Raw genomic sequence first — 21,985 nt, forward strand, 5'->3', positions numbered from 1 at the left:
AACCGCGAAAGCCAACTCATCATTCCCATGATGCCTTGTTTTCTTCATCGTTCTTCTTCTTCTTGATCGGCAGCCATCTTTGTTTATAGAACATTTCTATCAAATAATTAGGGGGGGAAAAATTATCTTTTGTAGCTGCTTTTCTTAGAAGTTGCCAGGAATGGCGACTAGGAGATCAGGGCAGCTAGTCCAGCGTACTGTGGCCAGTTCTGATAAAGATCCCGATACAAATCCTGATGTGGAAAAAGCAGAGGGATATGAGAGCGACGAAGCGGGAGATAAAAAAGAAGTACGACTTACTCTCATGGAGGAAGTCCTTCTACTCGGACTCAAAGACCGAGAGGTATAGATATTTGATAGCATATTCAGTATAATTGTAGCTTTTAGTCTTGTATTTGAAGAGAATTTTCGTTTTCAACCAGGGCTACACGTCGTTTTGGAATGACTGCATATCTTCGGGTCTTAGAGGTTGTATGATGATCGAATTGGGTCTGCGAGGACGAATTGAACTCGAGAAAACAGGCATGCGAAGACGAAGCTTACTTAACAGAAAGGTGATATTTAAGAGTGAAAATCCGACTGGTGATGTGTTGTTAGACGAAGCTCTTCGACACATCAAAGAGACTGATCCCCCGGATACCGTTCAAAATTGGATTGAACTGCTTAGTGGTAGGTTACGGGATCTTTACCTTAACTTCACTTTAAATATTTATGTTCATTATTATCCTTTTCACACTCAGATTTTCATAATTTTCGTTAGCAAAAATTTGTTCATATATTCGACCAACAATATTACATTTTAGGCAAAGTTTAATTCAATATAATAAGGTTAGAATATTCATGACCTCTTTGTATTTCATTGGCAACCATTAAGATACTGTGATTGATCAAAGGGAAAACAAATTTCTTTGATGTATAAAAAGTCATCTCATTAATGACATCTGTTAGATGACACTATAAAACACATTATTTACCTCTTAGTCAATTACAGACCTTGAACACCTTCCTCGTTAACTGTTCCTACAAAAAAATAATCCATTTACAATTCTACTTACGATATTTTATCATCAAAAAAGCCACACAAAAAAGCATTACTGTACCTAGGAAATTGTCATCATAATTTGAAGATTGCATTGATGGAGGGTGAAAAACTGAAAAAATCTCAAAAGATAGTATATAATACTGTGTATTTTGACTGCTAAACTCTTGGTCTTCTTTTAATGTCTTTGATGGGACTGCCATTAACATGGTCATTCAATCCTTCGTGAAGGTCCAATCATTTTCAGTTATAATGTTAAAGGCAGCACCTTCTGAGTTATTTTAAGACCTTGAGTGTTGGTTCATCCAAGTCTTGAACCACACCCTCCTGCACGACAGACTGATGCTCTTACCAATTGAGCTAATACTCCTTTTTACAGTTCTGTTCAGTGATCATGAATCATAGTTCTAAGTCAAGGATAGAGTTGTCACGCATAGCAAAACAGTGCTCTTTATCATGCGTGTCAACTCCAACCTTGGCTCAGAACTATTATTCATGGTCACTGAACGGAACTGTAAGATGGAGTAATGGGCAGCAATTTTTTCTTGGAAATTTGTTTTCTTTTTTATAGTACCTGGGTTCTTTACTTTTAGTTTATTTTTTGGTATAAAAAATTCCTTTCCAGGTGAGACATGGAATCCTTTGAAGTTAAGGTTCCAGTTAAGGAACGTCCGTGAACGCCTTGCAAAGAACCTTGTTGAAAAAGGAGTATTAACAACTGAGAAGCAGAACTTCCTGTTATTTGACATGACAACACATCCAGTCATAGATTCATCCATGAAGCAGCGTGTTGTAAAAAGGGTCCAAGATGCTGTCTTATGTAAATGGGTTAACGATCCTAACAGGATAGACAAGAGATGTCTATCACTCATTTACATGGCTCATTCCTCTGATGTTCTGGAAAATGCTTTTGCTGCCCTATCAGATGATGATTACGAACTAGCAATGAAACGAGTACGTGAACTATTAGATATTGATCCCGAGGTGGAAGCACAGAAGCCAAATTCAAATGACATCATGTGGTGTGTTATAGCAGCTTTTATCAAGTAATTTCTAAAACATTTGGTTCTATTACTTATCCCTGATAACCCATGTATAATATTTACATGTAAAGATTGTGGCATACACTCCAGAAAACAAGCAATCAAACATGTATCTGTGAGTTGGCCATTACGAATTAAAAAGAAGGCATGGTTGGGTTTAGGGTAGTGGGTAATGCACAAGGAGAAACTGCAAGCTACAGTAAGTAAAAACGAATGAAATCGAAACTTATTTTTCATTAAATATTCATAACAATTATCATAATATTGTCCATAAGCTATCCTACCTCTCCATCTTAATGCCAGCAAACATACTGGATGGACAAGATACAGATACTCAGGAACAGTGGTAGCTTTGTAGGAAATCTTTGAGGATCTAGACAAGAGGCATTGAACCTATGGATTGTGTTGTTAACCAGGAGGGTGCTTTGCCTGGTTTGATTGTTGCCTCATTCAGCTGGTAACAATAAAATCAGTGATAAAAGAAATTGCATTCTTGGAAAATATGATCTATAAAGAAAATATCAGTTAAAGAAAACCGGCCTTTACAATACAATCCATGTTCTAGTAAAAGCCATTGAACTAGAGAATCAAAGCAGTAGCTCTGTATGTATTTTGTGTTTGTGATTTTAAAGATATTTCCTAGATTAATAACTAAGGTTCTTGTAAATCAATAAATCAAGGCAAATTTGTACATTAATGAGTGGATGTTTGGTTCTTATACACATACAAACAACTGAAGAAATGCCTCTCACTGCTGAGGTTACAAGCCTTATTCCAGGACTCAGCATCACATGTGAGTAGAGTTTGTTGAGTCTCTTTAGTTTGATAGATTTTCTCCAGGTTCTCTGGTTATCATGTGTGAGTTAGCTTACCCTGACTTGGATCAGCCCAGAAGTTGTTTCAGGGTTCAATGTGTGAGTAAGCTGTGCTCTGACTTAGATCAGCCCAGATGTTGTTTCAGGGTTCGATCTGTGAGTTAGCCATGCCCTAACTTAGATCAGCCCAGAGGTTGTTTCAGGGTTTGATCTGTGAGTAAGCTGTGCTCTGACTTACATCAGCCCAGAGGTTGTTTCAGGGTTCGATCTACAAATTAGCTGTGCCTGACTTAGATCAGCCCAGAGGTTGTTTCAGGGTTCGATCTACGAGTTAGCTGTGCCTGACTTAGATCAGCCCAGATGTTGTTTCAGGGTTCGATCTACGAGTTAGCTGTGCCTGACATAGATCAGCTTTTTCTCTGGTTCTTTAGTTATATGCATACACAATCATCATCAACATTAGTCATGAATGTGTTTCCTTTGTTATTTTATTAAGTGGAATGACTTAAATAACTATGTACAGTTACTGGTATGTATAACTTTAAAAAAGAGCATTCTCATCTTCATATTACTATAGGCCAATCTTTATTTGCATTTTTTCCTCATTAGCATAAAAATTCAAACTACAAGCAAACCTACTCCAGAAATCAAAAGAGAATGTCTTATTTAGTAACTACTGAAAATTTGATTGAATGGTGTGGCAAGACATTCTCTCGATTTCTGGAGTCGGTTTGCTTGTAGCTTGAATTTGTTTATGCTAATGAGGAAAAAACGTAAATAAATAGCAGGTGTGTCCAACAGGTCTGTTACTCTAAACCAGCCAAAGCATATTATGATGTTAGAATATAAATAAGTACTGGTAAATAGATAATTGTACGAAAATAAATAATATTACAATAGAAGTCAATTTTACCCTGCATGTCCATTATGGGCTGTATTACTTGCATAAAATAATATTCTTGTCAAACTGAATACATGATGCCTGCTATGGATGGACAGTTTCAATAGATGATTCCTATTGCAAACCTGGACTCCTTATTCAAATAATTATCAAGCACATGAACAAGATGGCAGCGCTATTGCTAGGGACCACACTCTTGTTTTCAGTCTTCACTTGGGAAAGAAAACAGAGACTTGTCCATAGCACTAGGGTTACCCTACCTTGATGTAAACAGGGCTTGCTTCAATGGATTAATGTAGTTTTTAGTTACGTCTGATTGTCATAATCACAGTGCCATAAGGCAATGCACGAATAGTTTCTATGGCCTCTACATTAGACATATTATGCATACTCTGTCCATTCACATCTACAATTTCATCACCAGACTTAAGTTGGCCACCCCTTCCTGCAGCACTGTCTTTAAAAACATACTTGACATAGATGTGTGTGTCTCCATAAAGAGAGTCACGCCCTCCACCCAAGCTAAACCCTAATCCTGAGGCATTTTTCTCCAAGATGACCTGTTTTATGAAAGGCTCAGTAGTTGTCTTACTTAATATCTCTTTGAGGGTCTTACTGTTTCCTCCAGAAAGAAGCCTCTTCTTGAGCCGATCATAAGAGGAGGAGTTGTTGTTTTCAATTTCTAAGTCGAGAGGAACTTTTTCAAGTGAGAGAGATAAATCATTAGTCGATGTGTTTATCATGTTTCTCTTTCTGTTATTATCTTCCTTGGTTGGCCATGCATCTGAATCATCCATAGGACTCTTATCAACTAACTTCTCTTTTAAGAGATTAAGTGATGACAGTGAAAGGCTTCTCCGCCTGGGTCCACGAGGGCGTGAAGCAACGATGACAACTCTTTTTGGAATATCCCTCAAAAAATTATTCACTTCTGCATTTGACATTCCTTTGACACTTTTCCCATTGATGGTTAGAACTTTGTCTCCTTTTTTGATGCGACCATCTTTTGCAGCTATACTTGAAGGACTGATGTGCCGAACCTAGTGAGGCAAAAAGACAGCTTAAGAAATGTACAATGTATTTAACATAGGTATATCATAAGAGATGTTAATAATTTACATGACTAGTGGAAATGAGATTTAAAATTGTCCACCCATGCTCAGAAATCCCATTGTAACATCACAATAGACCAGTTTCGAATTCCAAATTACTGATGTGTTTCTTGATTACAGACTGATTTACACAGGGTTAGCCTTGTATCAGTGGTATTCACTAATACCAACGGTAAAGTAAAGAATGCACAACTTCAACAATATAATCACTTAGAAACTCGACAGACCTTTACTGGAACACGTGAATATTCTGCACAAAATGAAGGCTGACATTCTGTAATTGAGTTTGTAATCAAGAAACACAGCCATAATTTTGAATTTGAAACTGGTCTATTGTTGGTCAAAGTTATGAACTTTTTGGTGTTGAGAAAAGTTACACTCTTCCATAAGGACTACTGTTTAGGTCCGTTCATTAGGGTTGATTGTAGTCATGTTGCATAATAGGATCAATTTCTTAAAGAATAAAACCTAATTGTTCCTGTCATCCAACATGGCTGCCATCACATGAACACCCAAATAAAACTTACTGTTATATCTGCAGAGCTAGCACCTTGTCCACAACTCATTGTCAATCCTAAGCTGTTCTTATTTTTCTTTAACAGCTCTACGGTAATGATGTCACAGTCTTCATCACTAATGGCCCAACTAACGCTTTTATTTAGTCTTGTTTTTTCCGTCTCTTCTAGTCTTGCTTCATCAGGTATGCCATCAATGATGGTGACAGGAACATCGTTTTGACAGAGATTCAGAGTTGGACTACTGGGTTCATAATCATGATAATCATCTGAGGAATCTGACAAGAACAAGTAAGGTTGGTCATCACTTAGTGGGGACCCAAATGAAGAAAGGGCTACAGAATGTGGTCGTGATATAACTCCATCTGAACCAGAACTAACTGCCACATCTTCTACAGCTTTGGGTATCGTACTTGATTCTACTGCTGATGCAAAGGCTGGTTTTTGGTCCCCCAGTCGACGTCTCCTACCCAGTTCATCAACATCAAGATCTTCACGTTCTTTTGTTCTTGCCACAGTCAACTTGACCAGTGGTGGTGTTTGTTTAAGTACCTCAAGAGCATGTGCATGTGTGACACCCACTAAACACTCATCATTAACTTGAAGAAGTTGATCTCCAACTCGCAAACGTTGGCATTTTTCAGCAGGCGATCCTGGTTGGATGTGCTTGATGTAGAGCATTCCTAAGGGTGTGTCTAGACCTCCGATAATCATCAGACCAATTGCCTTCTCTTCCTTCAACAACTAATACATAAATAACATGCAGTTACTCATTCGCGGTCTAAAAACAAGAAGAAAAGTGAGAGCTCTAGAAAGACCGCATTTTAATGAAAACGTCAGCTCTAGAGTCCAAGTGAGGTAATTTAGGACAGGATGGGCAAAAGTACTGCATGTATGTAATTACCTACCTGGACTGATATGACTCCCTCATCTACATCAGGTCCTGCATTCCTTGCATTAATCAGATCCTGCAGGCTTGGTAAACTCCCTGCAGTACGTGAACCAGGCATGGTAAGGTGTGGAAGTGAAGATGACCGTCTTCGTCTGAGTGCTGGAGGTGTGTACACTGCAGGCTTTTCTTTTGATTCTATTGGCGATTGGTCACGAGATTGGTACGAGAAGCTTAGGCTTTTTGTGATGCCAGAGGAAGAGGAAAGTCTTCTTTCACTTGACGATACATGAAGGGTGTTCAAAGAGTTTGATGATGTATCTGCTCTGTCAACTACAGGTCTTTTGTCTTGCTCTGGCTCATTGAAGAATGCGGAATAATCAGGCATTGTTTCATTTGTGGTAATATCTACAGGAATGACTTCGTTTTCAATCACGCTATTTTCCAGGAGATTTGCATCAACTTCATAATTTGGGATTGGTGGTAGAGGTCTTGGAACAAAAGGTTTGTCGTCATCTGTACTAAAATCATCTGTGTAATCATTTGTAACCCCGCTGACATGCACAGCAGGTTGAACTAAAGTAGAACCCTGATCTATCCCAACACCCGTATAACCTTCTTGACTCTCAGCAGCAACAGTAGCATCAATCTTTCTTTCGGGTAAATTTCTTAATTTCAAGAAATCCGGTTTTCTCGGGACAGGTGGTTTGTTGTTGGTTTTCATGTTAAGTAAGTGAGTAGGTTTCTTTGGAGGAGGAGGCTTGGAGTTTCTGGTTTTTGGTTCCTCATGGTCGACATCAAAATCTGAAGGGTCTCCTTGTGGTTTTTGTGGCAACACAAACATTAGTGGAAGATCTTCCCGATTATTTTCAATGTCAAGTGTGTCATTTGGTCTTTGTTCAGTGGCCACCAGATCGTCTAGGTCCTGACCACCTTCATTCGTATCTTCAGGAATACTTTCATCAAACGAGTCCCAGCTCCCTTCGTCTGAATAATCCCATAAACTATCATCATCACCCACGTGATCCAGTGAATGAGGAGGAGGAGAAGAAATCCGCCTGGATCGTTTGTGTGGAGAGGACTTTGAGGGAGACCTTGGTTTATGGACCACAGCATATGTGTTTTCTTGATCATCATGGTAAGACGTAGGAAAAGGATGCGCGACTGTATCGCTTCGTTCCATTGTACCACTATAGGGTGGTGGTAATGGTGGCTTTGTTGGACTGGAGTCATTTCTAAAGGGAGACCTAAATCTTGGTTGCTTTTCTTTCTTTTCATTTTGTTTGTTCTTGACTTGTTCGGCGGAACTTCCCTTTGAACCAAACAGCTTACTCCTCCATGAACCAAATTTGGAGTCTTGCGAAGCGGCTGGTAAATTAGGAGACTTAATTCTAGACTTCCCATCGTCCTTCGCGTTCTTCTTGCCATCTTTTTTCTTGAGAAAACCTGGTCGTTTGTTGGGAGAAACTGGCGTCTTTTTGTCTTTTTTTGGAATAACTTGGGCATATATGTCTACATCCTTTGCTTGGGACTCCAAAAGAGTAGTTTCTTTGTTCCTGTTCGTGGTACACTTTTCAGGAGAAGCTATTCTTCTGTCTTTCTTTGGTATTACCCGGGCATATAGTTCAGAAGCACCTTGTTGAGATCCCAAAGAAGCAACCTCATTGTCTTTCCTGGCATGAGTGGTCATTTTCCCAGGAGGTGGTGGCGCTCTATTTGCCTTGTGATGGTCAATGACAGGAAGAGGTGGTGGTGGATGTTTTGGTTTCATAACAGGTTTAGTGGTTCCTATTGTGTTGCATCGAACCCCGGTTAAAAGAGGATCATCAGGGCATTCACATGTCAATGACGAAGACCTCGGGCTTCTTCGAACATAACTATGAGAACCATCGTCTTTCCAATGCTCTAAGCTGCCAACAGTTTTCTTCTCATTCAAATTCGACTCTTCATTTTGCGGAGAATGAGTTTCTTCCTGCACTGAAGGAAAGGGTGAAGATCTATCCATATGGTGATGATTTTTTGAACTCAGTGATTCCTCCAATGACATCATGTCATGCAAGAAATCGAGTTCTTGATCCTTGGTGGAAGATGAAGAGGACGTGTCTGGGATGCTTTCTGGTGCCATTCCTCCGACAAGTGACATTCTACGGAAATTGCGAAGGTCATTTTCCCACATACGATCGACTGGCGGTAAAGTTGGCTCGATAGATGATGCAAAATCGCTAGAAGCGTCATCTTCCAGGGCACAGTCTGGAGGAGGAAGAAGTGGTGGTGGCGGTGGTGGTGGCAATGTTTCATCCTCGATGAAAGAAACATGGTTCCTGTGAGAAACATGTTGATCTACTTTTTCAATATTAAATTCCTTTTGTGATTCAGGTTTGGTTTGGTTGTTAATATAAGCGTCTTTCTGGTGGCTTGATAATAGGGACGGTGAAGGGATTAATGGAGAAGGACTACAACGAGGTGAACCAATGGGTGGTGGTGGTGCTGGTGGTAGACTAACCATGTCATCATCAGGTACGTCTGGCAGGTTTAATCGCTTAGTGATTTCATCCTCGACTTCTAAGCCGATTTTACGAGGAGGTGAAGGAGCAGATGGGAGACTTTCCATGTCATCTGCAAACAATGCAGTAAAGGCTGGTTTGTCAGAGGATTTGCTCGGAGGTTCGAACAGACCAAGAAGTTTCAGTGCTTTAGGAGGAAGAGTAGATGGCAAAGTTGAAGTATCATCTTGTACTGATTCACTTTTATTTTTCTCGTACAATTTTCGATGCTTTAGCTTTGGAGAAAAACTTTTTAATGGAGACTTCACTTTTGAAGGTGATCTTAGTGGTGTTGGTGGCGGTGGAAGGCTGTCATCCTCAAAATCAAACAAGCTTGGTGGTTTTAAGATAGTTCTATCACCTTCGGAGTCAAGGAAAAAATCTGCTGATGTTTCAAATCCTTTTGGTACCTTTTCGAAGTCGTCCGAAAATAGACTGGGAGGTCGGATTGGATGGTCTTCAATGATGTAATCATGACGTGGTGGAGGTGGAGGGGGGACTGGTGGGAGACTCTCCGTGTCATCATTAAAAACACTTGGAGGCGAGATGGGATGATCCTCTAGGGTTCCTGGTAAGTTGGTATCAGGACCAACGGTTTGTTCTATACCAGACAGTATGGTTTGGTCCTCGTCAACAAACAATAGGGGAGGAGACAAGGCAAGCGCATCGGATTCGATGTCAAAGTCTCCGACAGGAGGTGGAATGAAACTGAGTTCATCATGTGAGTCTGAATAATCTGAAGGTAAGCAGGTTTCTAGGACTGATTCCATCACAACAGAAGCGATGTCTTGCTCGTTGCTTAGTTCAGGTATTGGTGGTGGAGGGAAAGAAGGTGGGCTGTCAATGATCGTAGGTGTTGACTCTACGTCTTCTAGACTTCCCTTAGTAATAACAGATACTTCTTCCTTTGCCAGTGGATAAGATGCTTGCTGTTCTTCAAGTCTTCCCTGTCGTTGAAATCTTGGAGTAAACTGTTTGGATGATTCTCTTTCTTTGTCTAAATACCCAAGATTTGTCGAAATAAGAGCTTGATGGTTGCTAAGAGTGTCACCAGTGCCATCTGAGGGAAGAGGCACAGGTGGAATGTTTGGCACGTCATCATCATTTAACTTATTCTCCTCGTCTTCGTCTGTCACATCCAACTTTTCAAGTATAGGAATAGTTTTAAATAAAACATCATCAGGTTTTGGTGCAGGGTTATCATGAAGTGATTCTGCAGACGAGTATGCCAGCGATGCTCGAGCACTTGTTGCCATTAGCAACGGGACTCTATCTTCTGATAAAGGTCTGGTGCGTATCTCTCTGTTTCGTGGAGTTCTTGCTTCAATCAGTACTTTTCCTTTAAGACAAGTCTTAATCATGGTGTTAACGTCTTCTGGTGTCTTTCCTTTTAGCGGGATGTTATCGATGGAAACAATAATGTCACCAACCCTATTGGGAAAACAACAACAACAACAACAACAGCAAAATAAGGTAGTGCTCACAATACCACTTTAGAAGAAAAAAAGACGACAAACGTACCTTATATTGCCGTCTTTTCCCACGAGACCAAATGACGACACTTCTGATACCACCAACCGTGCCTCGCCATCAAGACTCACACTCATCCCCAGGCTACGAAACTTTTTCTCAAACTCGATAACAAATGGTCTGGACTCATGCCTCCTTCCAATAAGTGGACGCGGTAATTGAGTATTTGCTGCTGTCTTTAGTTCTGTCATTTCCATAGCAACTACGGGTCTTTCACCTTTGCTTGTCGTATCCCTAGAAACTGAAGTTGGTTTGAACTGTAAGTTGTTGATGTCAGGAAGAGTCTCAGTAAAGTCCACATTATCATCGTTATTTGTGTTGTCTTGTCCTGTTCGTAAGTCAGATATAAGGGGTCTTGCTTCTTCCTTTCTTTTATTCCGAGATTCTTTTACAATGTGTTTTTTAGATGTTGCTTGTGTAGATAAAGGTAGACTCGACTGTGGTACAAGAAGAGCTTCATTTTCTGGTTCTTCGTCATCTGAAACAGGAACGGACTCGTACCTGGTCTGTTCTGATGCGTCGATTGGAGGTAGCTCCGATGAAGGTGACATTTTTTCCTCTTCATCAGAATGTGCTTGGTCAGAACTAGAACTCTTGCGTTCTATTAATCGTTCGTTGGCGTCCTTTACTTTTTGATGTTGTTTTCCCTCACGCGGTGGTTTCGGAGGAGGTTCCAGTCGTGGGGTATGTACCTGGACTATGGACACGTTAGAGTCAGTTTTCGTATCTTTCTGTTCTGTAGTGACTTCCCTCAACACAACAATAGTCGCTTGTTTGGTGGGCTTCTTCAAGACTTGTAAAGCAGTTGAATGAGAGACATTCGCAAGATTCTCTGTATTGAGTGATACCAGCCTGTCGCCAGGCAACAGCTGACCATCCGATTCACACACGCTACCAGGCAGAACACGACGAACCTAGAAAATAAGATACTAGTCAGTTAATGAATATACGATTTTCAAATCATAATATTTTAAAAGTCTTACCTCGAAATAACCTTTCATCTCGTCATGGCCTTGGCTTGGTACGAGTGACAAGCCAAGAGAAGCTGTACTCGGTTTGTCTATCACTATAGTAACCTTCTTAAAGCCCTCAGGGATCTCTAGTTCACCTTCAAAAGTATCCCCTTCTTGTTCTTCCTTGTTGTCCGGTGTATTGGATAGTTGCGGGTGTTCTGTTTCTGCAGCAGCGAGTTCGTCCCTTGTTTTGGCTCTCTTGACCTTTAAAACAGTCGTCACCGGTAAGTCTCTGAAAATCTTGATAACATCCTCTTGGTCCATTCCATTCAGGTACGTGCCGTTGACCTCAAGAACCTCATCACCTGGCAACAACAATCATCTTAGTAAACATGGTACAAAAAACCCCTACCCCTTCCCCCCAAGAAAACACTACCTATCACACCTAGATATTATTCAATACTAGCAAATCCTATTTTTTTTAATGAGTCCTACATCTCAGATACATGAATATTGTCCCTATCTATCTCGTCATGACAACAAGATTACATGTTTATCCTACCTGGTCTGAGCCCGCCACTAGTACTTTGCGCCAAGTCAGCGGATTTTCCTTTTGCGACGCTTTTAATGAACACGCCTTCGACAACGGTGCTACCACGTGACTTATCAATAGTCACCCCCATCCCTAGCTCTCCTGTAAGAAAAATGAACTGTGTTTAAAACTATCAAATATGCCAAGATGGTTTACCCGTGTATTACGAGTGACGAGGTTACTAAGTCAGCAAGCGGGAATTTTAAACTAAACGTGTGTTGGTGATGTGTTGGTTCGGACTGCCAAAGTCGAGCCAAAGGATAACTTTACGCTCTATTTTGTTTAGTAAAGGAAGAAAATGTTGGTAAGCGGTGTAAAAACCCTTCGAAGGAAGTATACTCTTCAACATAAAGTGGAAATCAAAATTAGCTCGACAAAAGACACTCGTCAAAAGGTTAGTGTGGACAATGCTCCTTGATTCTTTATATAATTTATTTACATCTCTATCGCTTTACCCTGCGATAAAAGTTTTCTATTCTAATGTTATGGGTGAAACGCCATTTAAACTTTTGCAATAACCTTCAGTATGCACGGCACTATGTGAGGTTGTACAGCCCGGGAATGATTACTATTGCTATTGATTACCTGATTTTAATTTCTTTAAGATTATCATCTCAACTTGCTTGTTGTTTTTTCCTAAAGAAATCAGAACAAATCGAAACGATTACGTTTTGCTTGACATCGTCATGGTCAACATGACTAACAGGTCTACTAACCTGACAGAGATGCGACATAACCCTCTGGATGAACTGCACTTGTACATCCCTAGAGAAAATACAGGGAAAACAAATAAGCAACCTTACAACCATTCTTGGTTTGAAATCAATCCCAAGAGAGCACAATAACAAAAGGGATGTTCGCCATGTTGGAAGATATAACAAAAGAATTCATTGAAAAATCTTTTGTCAAATTCTTCCAACATGGCGGCTATGACGTCTATTGCAAACGAAGAATACATTTTTTTACCTCCCCACCCCAACCCTGTTTTGGAAGTCAAGCTAACTCAGTTTTAAAATAACCAACCTTATCTTTCCTTTTCTCACTGTCTGATCTGAACGGCAGAAGAGGTTCGTTTGATGAGCAGAAATATGTATCTTCGTCTATAAGTAAACAAATTAAGCAAATGAGTCTCTAAACGTTTCCACAGGAAGCCCATCATGTTTTTCACTTACCAAACGATTGTGACAACCTACTGTTATCCAGTGTACCAATATTGACCCCTCCCCCCACGGGTTTCTTGGCTAATTTCTTATCAAGTATGGTTCTTTCATCGATCAATTTATCTAGAGCATGATTAACGTTAGTAGGCAGTTTCTCTGTTCCTTGTGGTTCGTTCTTTTGGATTTTAAGTGTCACTTTCCCGTGGGGAAGGGTGTTGAGTAGTTGATAAGCCTCTTCGATGGTCGCCGCGGATAAGTCGTGGTCGTTGACTTGTAGAAGCTGGTCACCTTTTCTGAAAAATGGAATCATGATTCATGATCAATATAAAAAAAAACGAAGAAAACATTCGACAAATGCATGGACTAGCACACGACGCAATCTCGTACCCAGAGCCTGCGTTTCTTCTGGCCTGCGTTGAAGAACGAGGGCTCTGGTATAATCCATTTTTTGAGACCAGGATTTCTTGGACTTCCGGTATAACAGCGCACGCGTTCAAAGACTTGCCAAAAATTAAAAATATTTCCCCCCCGATTTTTAAATTTGTACTATGATTTTTGCTTTGATTTTTACTTCGATTTAATTTTTACTTTGCTTATTTTGACCGTTTATATCTCACTTTCCGAAAATTGCGCATGTGCCAAAATATGGATTATGCCAGAGCCTCGTTCTTTGCCGCAGGTCAGAAGAAACGCAGGCTCTGGGTACGAGATTCACACGACGGTCGCACACGACTTGGACAGAACTAGCATAGCAAACGACTGGCACACGACTGACACACGACTAGTACACGACTAGCACACGACTGACACACGACTAGTACAGACTAGCACACGACTGACACTCGACTAGTGCTCGAATATCACATGAGCGATGCATAGCTAGCAGTTGTTTTCAACTTGTTTGATTGACGGCAGTCTATTGCAAAGTGCACGTCGCGATTTTTGTCTGGGGTGGCCGCGTAGCAATGCAAACGGCGGTAACACAAAGTTATCTAGCTGGCATAAAATGGAAAAGTTTAGGTAAACTTACTTGAGCCTGCCGTCTTTTGCAGCGGTTGATTCCTCAACAAGATATTGTACAAATAATCCTTGCTTGTTCGATTGAGTTGAAGGAGGCGTAGAACCCAGGCCCAAGCCTATACTGATATTAGGCTCTGTAAAGTAAACCAGACCGACGGTTCATTAATTACCTTGATTACTTACTCATTATCGAGTGATTATCATCTGTCATTACTCATTATTATGAATAGTTAGTATCGGTAACATATAAGGAAAGCTGGGCGATCTAGACAAGTTTGTTTCGATATGATTTAATCTCAGTCTTTCCTTAATTCCAGTCGCCTAGTTAGGGACTGAAGACAACTTTGAAAAATTGAATAAAAAATATTTCTCTTGACTTACAACTGATTTAGGTTTTTTTATACAAAATATGGAGTAAGGAGAAAGTCTTTCACAATATTGTTTTTAAACAATTAAGGCAGCTGGACAAAAAATGATTGTTAACAAAAATACAGGATCTCAAACCCACCTGAGATTAATTCGAACATTTATACCCAAAAATATTCACGAATAAGAAGAAGATATATGAAGATGACTTGCCAAGAATGGCAATGGTTCAGAGACTAAACGTGAAGTTTTCATGACGAAATACCGGAGAAAATCGAATCACAGAGTACAGTTCAATATTTCTGAGGTATTCACAAAACAAGATGAGATTGAAAACCAGTCACAAAGAGTCAGTAAAGTTTACATTGTAAAAAGACAAACGAAGGCAGCTGGGATACGCTTATATATATCCAGAACTTTAAAAAAATCCTCTGGTATGGAATCACTTTTTCATCAGTAGAACTATTAACAAAACGACTACTCGCCATGAACTAAAATACATTACTCATAGTTACCTTTGATAAGCACTATTTCTGTGATCTTTGACTTCTTGCTTCGTTTGGATCTCAGTTTTCGAAACATGTTGGGTGATTCCTGTCCACTAGAGCTGGAGGTATCGGCGCCACCACCGCCTGAGGGATACCGTACTGTCTCGTGACGGCGTGTTAAGGCAGGGGAGCCTTCAGGAGAAACAAACGTTGACAGACTTGGACCACCGTTTTCGTTAATACGGACTTTTAAAGTGACGATTCCACGGCGTACATTCTACAAAAAGAATAATTGATTGTAAACTATCGATGGCACGGCACCTGGCTCTCTATTGACATAACTTGAACTATGCAAATGTTACATATGCTGTACTCGCATCCTACTACGTATTTTTATTTGTCTAGCCAGGTAAAACTAGCGGAATGGCTGTACACGGATAATACTTCGTCTTTCTCACACTTAGCTTGTTCCGCTACAAGAAGCGACATAACTTTTTTACTCGTTTTCTCATGTTGGTTGAAGTGAAATTGTTATCAACGGGTGGTATACTGGGTGTTAATAGATCCATTGTCAAGCCAATACTCGAAAACTGTTATTTTAATTACCTAGGGGTGGGCAGGTGAAAACCATACCCGTTGAAACAGTTTAGTTTACTCAGAATAAACCAAAATAACTACTCTTAAAATAGAAACATGCTTACACAATAGAAACAATAAACTAAATCTGGGAACCGGTTGGGAAGAAGGAAACCGATGTAAAAACGAGATTTCAACTCAAAAAAATTGAATTTTAGGGACACGCCGGCTTTTCCGATAATCTATACTTCGACCATTGTGTCAATATTAACGGCTAGAATCATAAGCATAAAAACTGTTATTTTTATTGAATAGAAATCCTCGTAAAGCCATACAAAGTGAAGTTAATAATAATATATCACGGTTAACTACACGTGATATTTTCAGTACTGAGATGGAAATCATTCATCTAAGTCACGTGACTTCCGGCATGGGTGGAAAATGTTTTTTTCCTTGATGACTGGAGACCCCATCAACATAACAGCTGTGTCAATAGGCCCAGTAGTATGAAGACATAACAAACCTCACTTGCTCAGTGTCTATAAGTAGGGAAAAGCCGCTCAACGATAAATGATACTAAACACTAGTGGTTTTTGTCCAATAATAATCGGAGGTCTTTTTAAGTTACTCACCTTAAAGATTTCCAGTGCATGGGAATGTGTACATCCTTCGAGGTCCATCCCATTCACCGACAATATTTCATACCCTTCAGGAAAGGTAACAAAAGTTACATCAATACTCAAACTCCATCCAGTTTAGAAAAAATAAAACCTAGGCGAGCGGGTGCGCTTTTGTTCCCTTTGGTAAGACTGTCATCATGATACTGAGCTAATAGGAAATATTTACTACATAACATTAGCCAAACAAATAGACACACGGCTCAGTATTACTATAGTATTAGATAAAAGTGAGCGAGGGAATGGTAACTAGACCACGTGACAGCTTACCTCTCTTAAGTCGTCCATCAGCTACTGCTGCACCACCTGGTAAGATGTTTTTCACATATATCGGGAGATCTCCTCTAGGGGATCCTTTACCACCAACAATAGTAAACCCCAGTCCCTTCCCGGCCATGCCCTTGACTAGTACCACAGTGATGACGTCACCATCCTGGACAACATGTCCATCTGTTTTAGTACGAAGGTTAGGCGATTTCCTGGTAACTTGAGGTGATTCTCGGTTATTGGTTCCTACTGACATTACTGGTGTTGGGTGTCCTTCAGTTGATATAGACTCGGCGGTGGACCCAAGATAGAGCCCTGTTACCGGGGTACTTGCTGGTATGGTTGGTGATTTGGGGCGTGGGGTAGATTCAAGTGTTTCTGTGTTCAGGTTATCTTTACTAAACGCTCTAATCATCCGCTTTTTCACTCTCTTTGCTCCGTCTAACACGGGTATAACATTTCGTCTTTTATTTTCGTCATTCAAAACTGAAGTAGTTCCTGATTGTTTTCTGGCGAGTGACTTGTTTTCCATTGCTGTTGGTTCACTGTCTTGACTGGCCTCACCACGCGCATAGAGAAATTCAGATGATAGTGACTTGATAAGCTTCTTTACCTTGGCTCCAATCCTTGAACCTTGTGAACTCTCTGAAGAAATACTTGAGGAGCGAGATCTTGTTCTAGATCGAGTTGAGCTATTATCATCACTAACATTCTTTGGAAGAGAGTCTATTGAATGAGCCTTGATGAGCCTTGGACGAGATGGATTATTGGCGGAGGACCTGCTATTTTTATTATCTTGGAAAATGTAATTTTGATTGTCATATTCGTTCTTGTCACCGCGCGCATCACTAGGAGAATAATCCTCCTCTTTTGACTTCTTGCTTTCAGTACTGGTTGAGCTGCCAAACGAAGACCATCTTGGTAAACTGTATTCACTTCCTTTTCTTGTCGTTTTAGGAATATCTTTATTAGTTTTCCTATGTATCGGTTGCTCCGACGCGGAAGAAGCACTCGTTGAACCAGCTCGGCAAGAAGAATTCTCAGTCACTATCCTGCCATCCTCATTCTTCTCCGAAACAGGCTCGCTTGCAGAAACTGTATTTGCTTTACTTGTATATTTCTTCTCCTTCCTCTCTTCTACTTCCTTTCCTGAATCAGTTGACATTTCTTTCGTTTTGCGTTCGTTTCTCTGCTTTAAATTCTCAGTCGTCAGTTTTTGAGCAACAAAATCTGTTGTTCTATCATTTGTCCTATTATCATTCAAGTTAGACTCAGACGGCTTGGATTTAGCGAAAGGAGTTTGTGCTTGCTTGGTAGCTTCTTTTTCTGTATCATTGATTATATTTTCCGATGTCTTTGCCTTGGCATTCGTCTGTTTTTGTCGTAATTGTACCTTGGGTGCTGTCAAGTCATTTGCTTTGACACCTTTAGTTTTTTCTATCTTGTCAGATGTCAGGGGTCTAGACGAGTATTCTTGGCTAATCTTTCGACGTTGATTTGCTAATTTACTAGAGGAAACGTAAGAAGAATCTGAAGAACTTGGTTTTCTAACTTTTGAAAGCCTCTGGGATGATGTCGGTGTTATTGTTGCTGTTGCTGTTGATGATGGGGATGGCGAAGTGTCATCTTGTAATGGTTTTCTTGGCCTTGGAATGGAAGTTCCATCATCCTAAAGATGAAAGATGAATCATATGTGACTTAAACTTTAAACTTACCATAAATTATTAACGCATGTATTTATGTATATTAATCAAGGTGTTTCAAGGAAATGGAATCTTTCTGACAATGTCATGAAAACATTGACTGACACCCACCAAACGACATTACATAAAGAAAGAAACATTGCTCAAGAACTGACATGCTGCACGAAATGGACGGCATTCCATGCTAATAGGAAGGTCTGTGGATAATACTATTAACCAAATGTTGATAGGGATATACCTTTGTGGATATCACCATTTGGATGAGAGAAGGCGATGCTCTTAGATAGTCAATAGCTTGCTGTTGTGAGGCTCCTATAAGACTGTGTTTATTTATCCATAAAAGCTCATCTCCAACTTTTAGCCGACCATCTCTAAACACGATGAAACAATGGAAATATGAAAAAATGAGAAAAACCAGTCCAATCTTTGATAAACCGCCAAAACCAGTAATGTGGGAATGGGAATCAATTCACTTGACCAAAGATTGAAGTATGACTGGCAATGACTGGTGCATAAAAATATGACATTGAATTTGAACTTTCTGATATTCCCACAACTCAATGAACTATAACTTCAATAACCAGGGAGATCCAGGATTTGTAAAAGGGGGTGACTGTTACAGCTTACTTCATGCTCATACCACAGGAAACCCATAACAGAAAAGAAAAGTGGTGAAAAAAAGGTTTCAAATTGAAGGAAGTTAATTTTGACAGCATCAAGTAAAGCTAGTAAAATTTTATCTGCATACATATTTTTGATGATAAAAAGATCATTATCATTTGTAAAACAGAGAGCAGTGACCAGTCATCCCCTCACCACCCCTGGATCCACCCCTGATTAACATTCACCCTTTAAACTTAGGAGAGGCAAATAATACCTTGCTGCTGCACCACCAGCATCAATATGAGACACAAATATCCCCACACTACCAGTGCTGGGATCAGTATGCTGTGCTATCTGTATTCCAAGCCCTCGACTATTCTTTAGTATATGTATCTTCTTTGTAATGTTCCTCTACAAAACAAAACAGTAATTATAAAAAGATAATCAATGCAAAAGCCAAGGAAATATGAGTTATCTTGGCTGAATAATACGATGGGAAATGAATTGACTTCTCATCTTAACATGCTCTCATCTTGTAAACTTACTTGATTTATATTTCCTGAATATAGCTGTGCACCACCATTTGCCATGGCAACAGAGGAACTAACAGTAGAGTTACGCAGGATTTTCAGCACAAGTTTACCACTGCGAAGAGCACTGCTCAAATATAGCCTGTATAAAACAGTAAGTCTTTAATTCCCAATAAAATGTTGCTATCTCCAAAACATAGGCATGACAGTATGGACCATATCTCTGTTAGACAGACAATCTTGATAAACAATCACTACATTGTGTAACCTGTTCGAATAATCTCTCCAGAAATTTTGTGGTTACCATAATTAAACTCTATAGTTATATATGATAATATAAATGAGGCACGTTTAGGATAAATCAAGTGTAGATAAGTAAAATAACTTAGCAAGTTCAAGGAACATTGTATATAATGTAGCTGACTTGAAGCTGTGAAGCTAAACGCCCTTCTAGAGTGTTATGAAATACTAGCGAATGAGTCTAGCGGTGAGACACTAAGAGGACACAAAAATATGGGTCTACTATTAATATTTGAACACGGTTTAATTAAGTACATCAATCGCCCGACTCATGATGGAATTTAATACCAAAACACAAATATCTTCTGGATTGAATCTTGACACGAACGTACAGTAGAATAGAATAGAATAGAATACCTTTATTTAAACACGATAAAATTTAAAGCTAAAAGCTTGTGGGGTCGTGCATAAAATAAATTAAATAAATAAAATATAATATAAGTATGAATCTGTAAAAATAGCTAATTAACTTAGATAACTTTAAATATCTTATATATAATTCTCACACACATTCACATACACAAACTGCGCAAGCTATTAGACCCGCCAGGGGACAGAAAACACAGACAAATGCGGTGAACACCGCAGTATGTTGTCATATTTACTATTCTAAAGCTGACTGATTTAGTTTTTATACAGTCATGTATATTAAAGTGTTCTGTTGTTGTTTATAAATCTGTAGTTCTTTAGATTTGTAGCAAGTGAAGGGATGAAAATATATAAACTCTGTTAACAATAACCATAGTCGTGTCATTCATTAATCTCTGCTGAAAAAAGAATTGAACCTTAATCATAAATCCATTAAGAACGCATTACGTACCTAGATCTTTCAAGGCTTGCTTTCGCTAGATCTCTTCCATTTATTTCCAGTATTCTGTCATTAACTTTCAGTCTCTTATCCATAAAAGCAGGGCTATTTGGTAGAATTTTGGAGATCTTAGCATTTCCTAACATTGCTTTAGAGCGTAACGACGGGTTGATGGAGTCTTTGTAATCTAAAACAATCCCAAAATTAGGAGAACACTTCTTAAACTCGAGTGTAAGTACTTCATCTTGTGGTTGTGAAGGACGCCTTGGTCCTTTGTTTCTCGCTAGATAATCACCGTTGTCGTTTTTCAAAGATGTTTCTGGCTCAGTACTGGACTGTAGAGCCTTCTCGGCTCCATTAGCTTTTAATTCTTGTTTGGGACGATTCTTGATGTCAACAGACATGGTCCACTATCAACTTCCCTTCACAACGGTTGAAGATTCTTAATGAAACCATCACTGGCCGGTCACACACGATCGCTCGTTCATCAACACAATAATTTACAAGAAAGAATCGAAGTTCTAAAATCCAAAGCAAGTTGCACAGTATTACGCAGTATCCATGCTTTCAACGCACGTTATTGTTATAAAATTTGATGTCGCATCAGTTTGGTGTTTGCTTTTGGCCTCACAGTAGCCTTTCATCAAATGTCAACTTCCAATATAATGCGTGACGTCACGGCCTGAACCAAAGTCTCTAAGCCTACCCTCCTCGGGAGATGTTACATTTTCCTCTTTTTTCGTTGTTCTTCTTGTACTAACATTCACTCACTAACATCCCCAACCATAAGAAAATCATGTTAATAAATAGATATGGCAATAGGCCACATACTATGTTAAAATTCTAGCACAATATGAAGGCTCTTTGGAATAAAATCACAGGGGGCAGAGAGGGGGCACTTATCTTCCATGTTATATTATTTACCGCTGTACGCAATGAGCAAGCTTGAACCCGTGTCAGATACCACATATTATGCCTTAGACCTAACGGTTGCTTGATGGCCAAGCAAGAGGAAAAAATAAGGGCACTCTTACGCCTAACAGTTCCAGTTGCTTGGCATTAGTATCTGACATTGGTTCAAGCTTATGATATGTACAGCAGTAAATAATATAACAATGAAAGATAAGTGCCCCCTTCCAAACAAAGTTTATGGTACATTATTTTATTCATAGCCATAAATATATTTGGTGATCCACATGCTTGTACCATACAACCAGGTTTAAGATACAATCATGTACATTATGGTTATTGCATCCAGGGATTGAGGTATGAGAATTCTATTTCTTCAAGGCATAAAAAACAATGAAGAATCAAACATGTGAACCATTTTCATGAGTTTATATTAAAATATTTTTCTGCCAATGAGTTATTTTTGATGAAAGCCTTTTATCTATAAAGCTTCCTCAAACATTTTGAACTTTCATCACGGAAGTACAATTCCGACACCTGATAATATCTAGTCTAGTGTCAAATACAAAAAGCTTTTAAGAATGGCACTTGAATGACAAGGATTAAATCTCCCCCCATTTATAAAGAAGAACCAATAAAAGCATCA

The 21,985-nt window shown here is 39.4% G+C and overlaps 2 protein-coding genes across 2 annotated transcripts; one reads left to right on the forward strand and one right to left on the reverse strand.

Moving 5' to 3' along the window:
- Positions 1–44: 44 nt before the first annotated feature.
- Positions 45–2,779, forward strand: LOC116294632 (Golgi phosphoprotein 3). Its single transcript, XM_031702271.2, has 3 exons — positions 45–343; positions 423–669; positions 1,665–2,779. The coding sequence occupies exons 1-3, from the start codon at positions 161–163 to the stop codon at positions 2,087–2,089; spliced, it is 855 nt and encodes a 284-aa protein (XP_031558131.1). The 5' UTR covers positions 45–160; the 3' UTR covers positions 2,090–2,779.
- Positions 2,780–3,367: 588 nt separating this feature from the next.
- Positions 3,368–21,051, reverse strand: LOC116294604 (uncharacterized). Its single transcript, XM_031702236.2, has 18 exons — positions 20,443–21,051; positions 19,338–19,464; positions 19,067–19,203; positions 18,428–18,560; positions 16,490–18,155; positions 16,175–16,248; positions 14,994–15,243; positions 14,123–14,246; positions 13,105–13,385; positions 12,956–13,032; positions 12,649–12,697; positions 12,518–12,568; positions 11,903–12,034; positions 11,371–11,705; positions 10,379–11,301; positions 6,334–10,288; positions 5,438–6,169; positions 3,368–4,838 (listed from the first exon to the last, which is right to left on the reverse strand). Exons 1-18 carry the CDS (start codon positions 20,832–20,834, stop codon positions 4,101–4,103), a joined length of 10,176 nt encoding a protein of 3,391 aa, XP_031558096.2. The 5' UTR covers positions 20,835–21,051; the 3' UTR covers positions 3,368–4,100.
- Positions 21,052–21,985: the final 934 nt, after the last annotated feature.

Source organism: Actinia tenebrosa, unplaced genomic scaffold (assembly GCF_029948245.1).
Source record: "Actinia tenebrosa isolate PJP-AT-01 unplaced genomic scaffold, QUT_ActTen_1.0 PGA_scaffold0__85_contigs__length_37466705, whole genome shotgun sequence".
Lineage (NCBI taxonomy): Eukaryota > Metazoa > Cnidaria > Anthozoa > Actiniaria > Actiniidae > Actinia > Actinia tenebrosa.

What these genes read in the sequence shown, in the direction of transcription:
- LOC116294632 (XM_031702271.2), top strand. Translation starts at nt 161, where the DNA reads ATGGCGACTAGGAGATCAGGGCAGCTAGTCCAGCGTACTGTGGCCAGT. An exon ending in TCGGACTCAAAGACCGAGAG is followed by an intron (nt 344 to 422) that starts GTATAGATATTT and finishes GTTTTCAACCAG; the next exon opens with GGCTACACGTCGTTTTGGAA. An exon ending in TTGGATTGAACTGCTTAGTG is followed by an intron (nt 670 to 1,664) that starts GTAGGTTACGGG and finishes ATTCCTTTCCAG; the next exon opens with GTGAGACATGGAATCCTTTG.
- LOC116294604 (XM_031702236.2), bottom strand. Translation starts at nt 20,834, where the DNA reads ATGTCTGTTGACATCAAGAATCGTCCCAAACAAGAATTAAAAGCTAAT. An exon ending in GCTGGTGGTGCAGCAGCAAG is followed by an intron (nt 18,561 to 19,066) that starts GTATTATTTGCC and finishes CATCGTGTTTAG; the next exon opens with AGATGGTCGGCTAAAAGTTG. An exon ending in ATGCACTGGAAATCTTTAAG is followed by an intron (nt 15,244 to 16,174) that starts GTGAGTAACTTA and finishes TTCTTTTTGTAG; the next exon opens with AATGTACGCCGTGGAATCGT.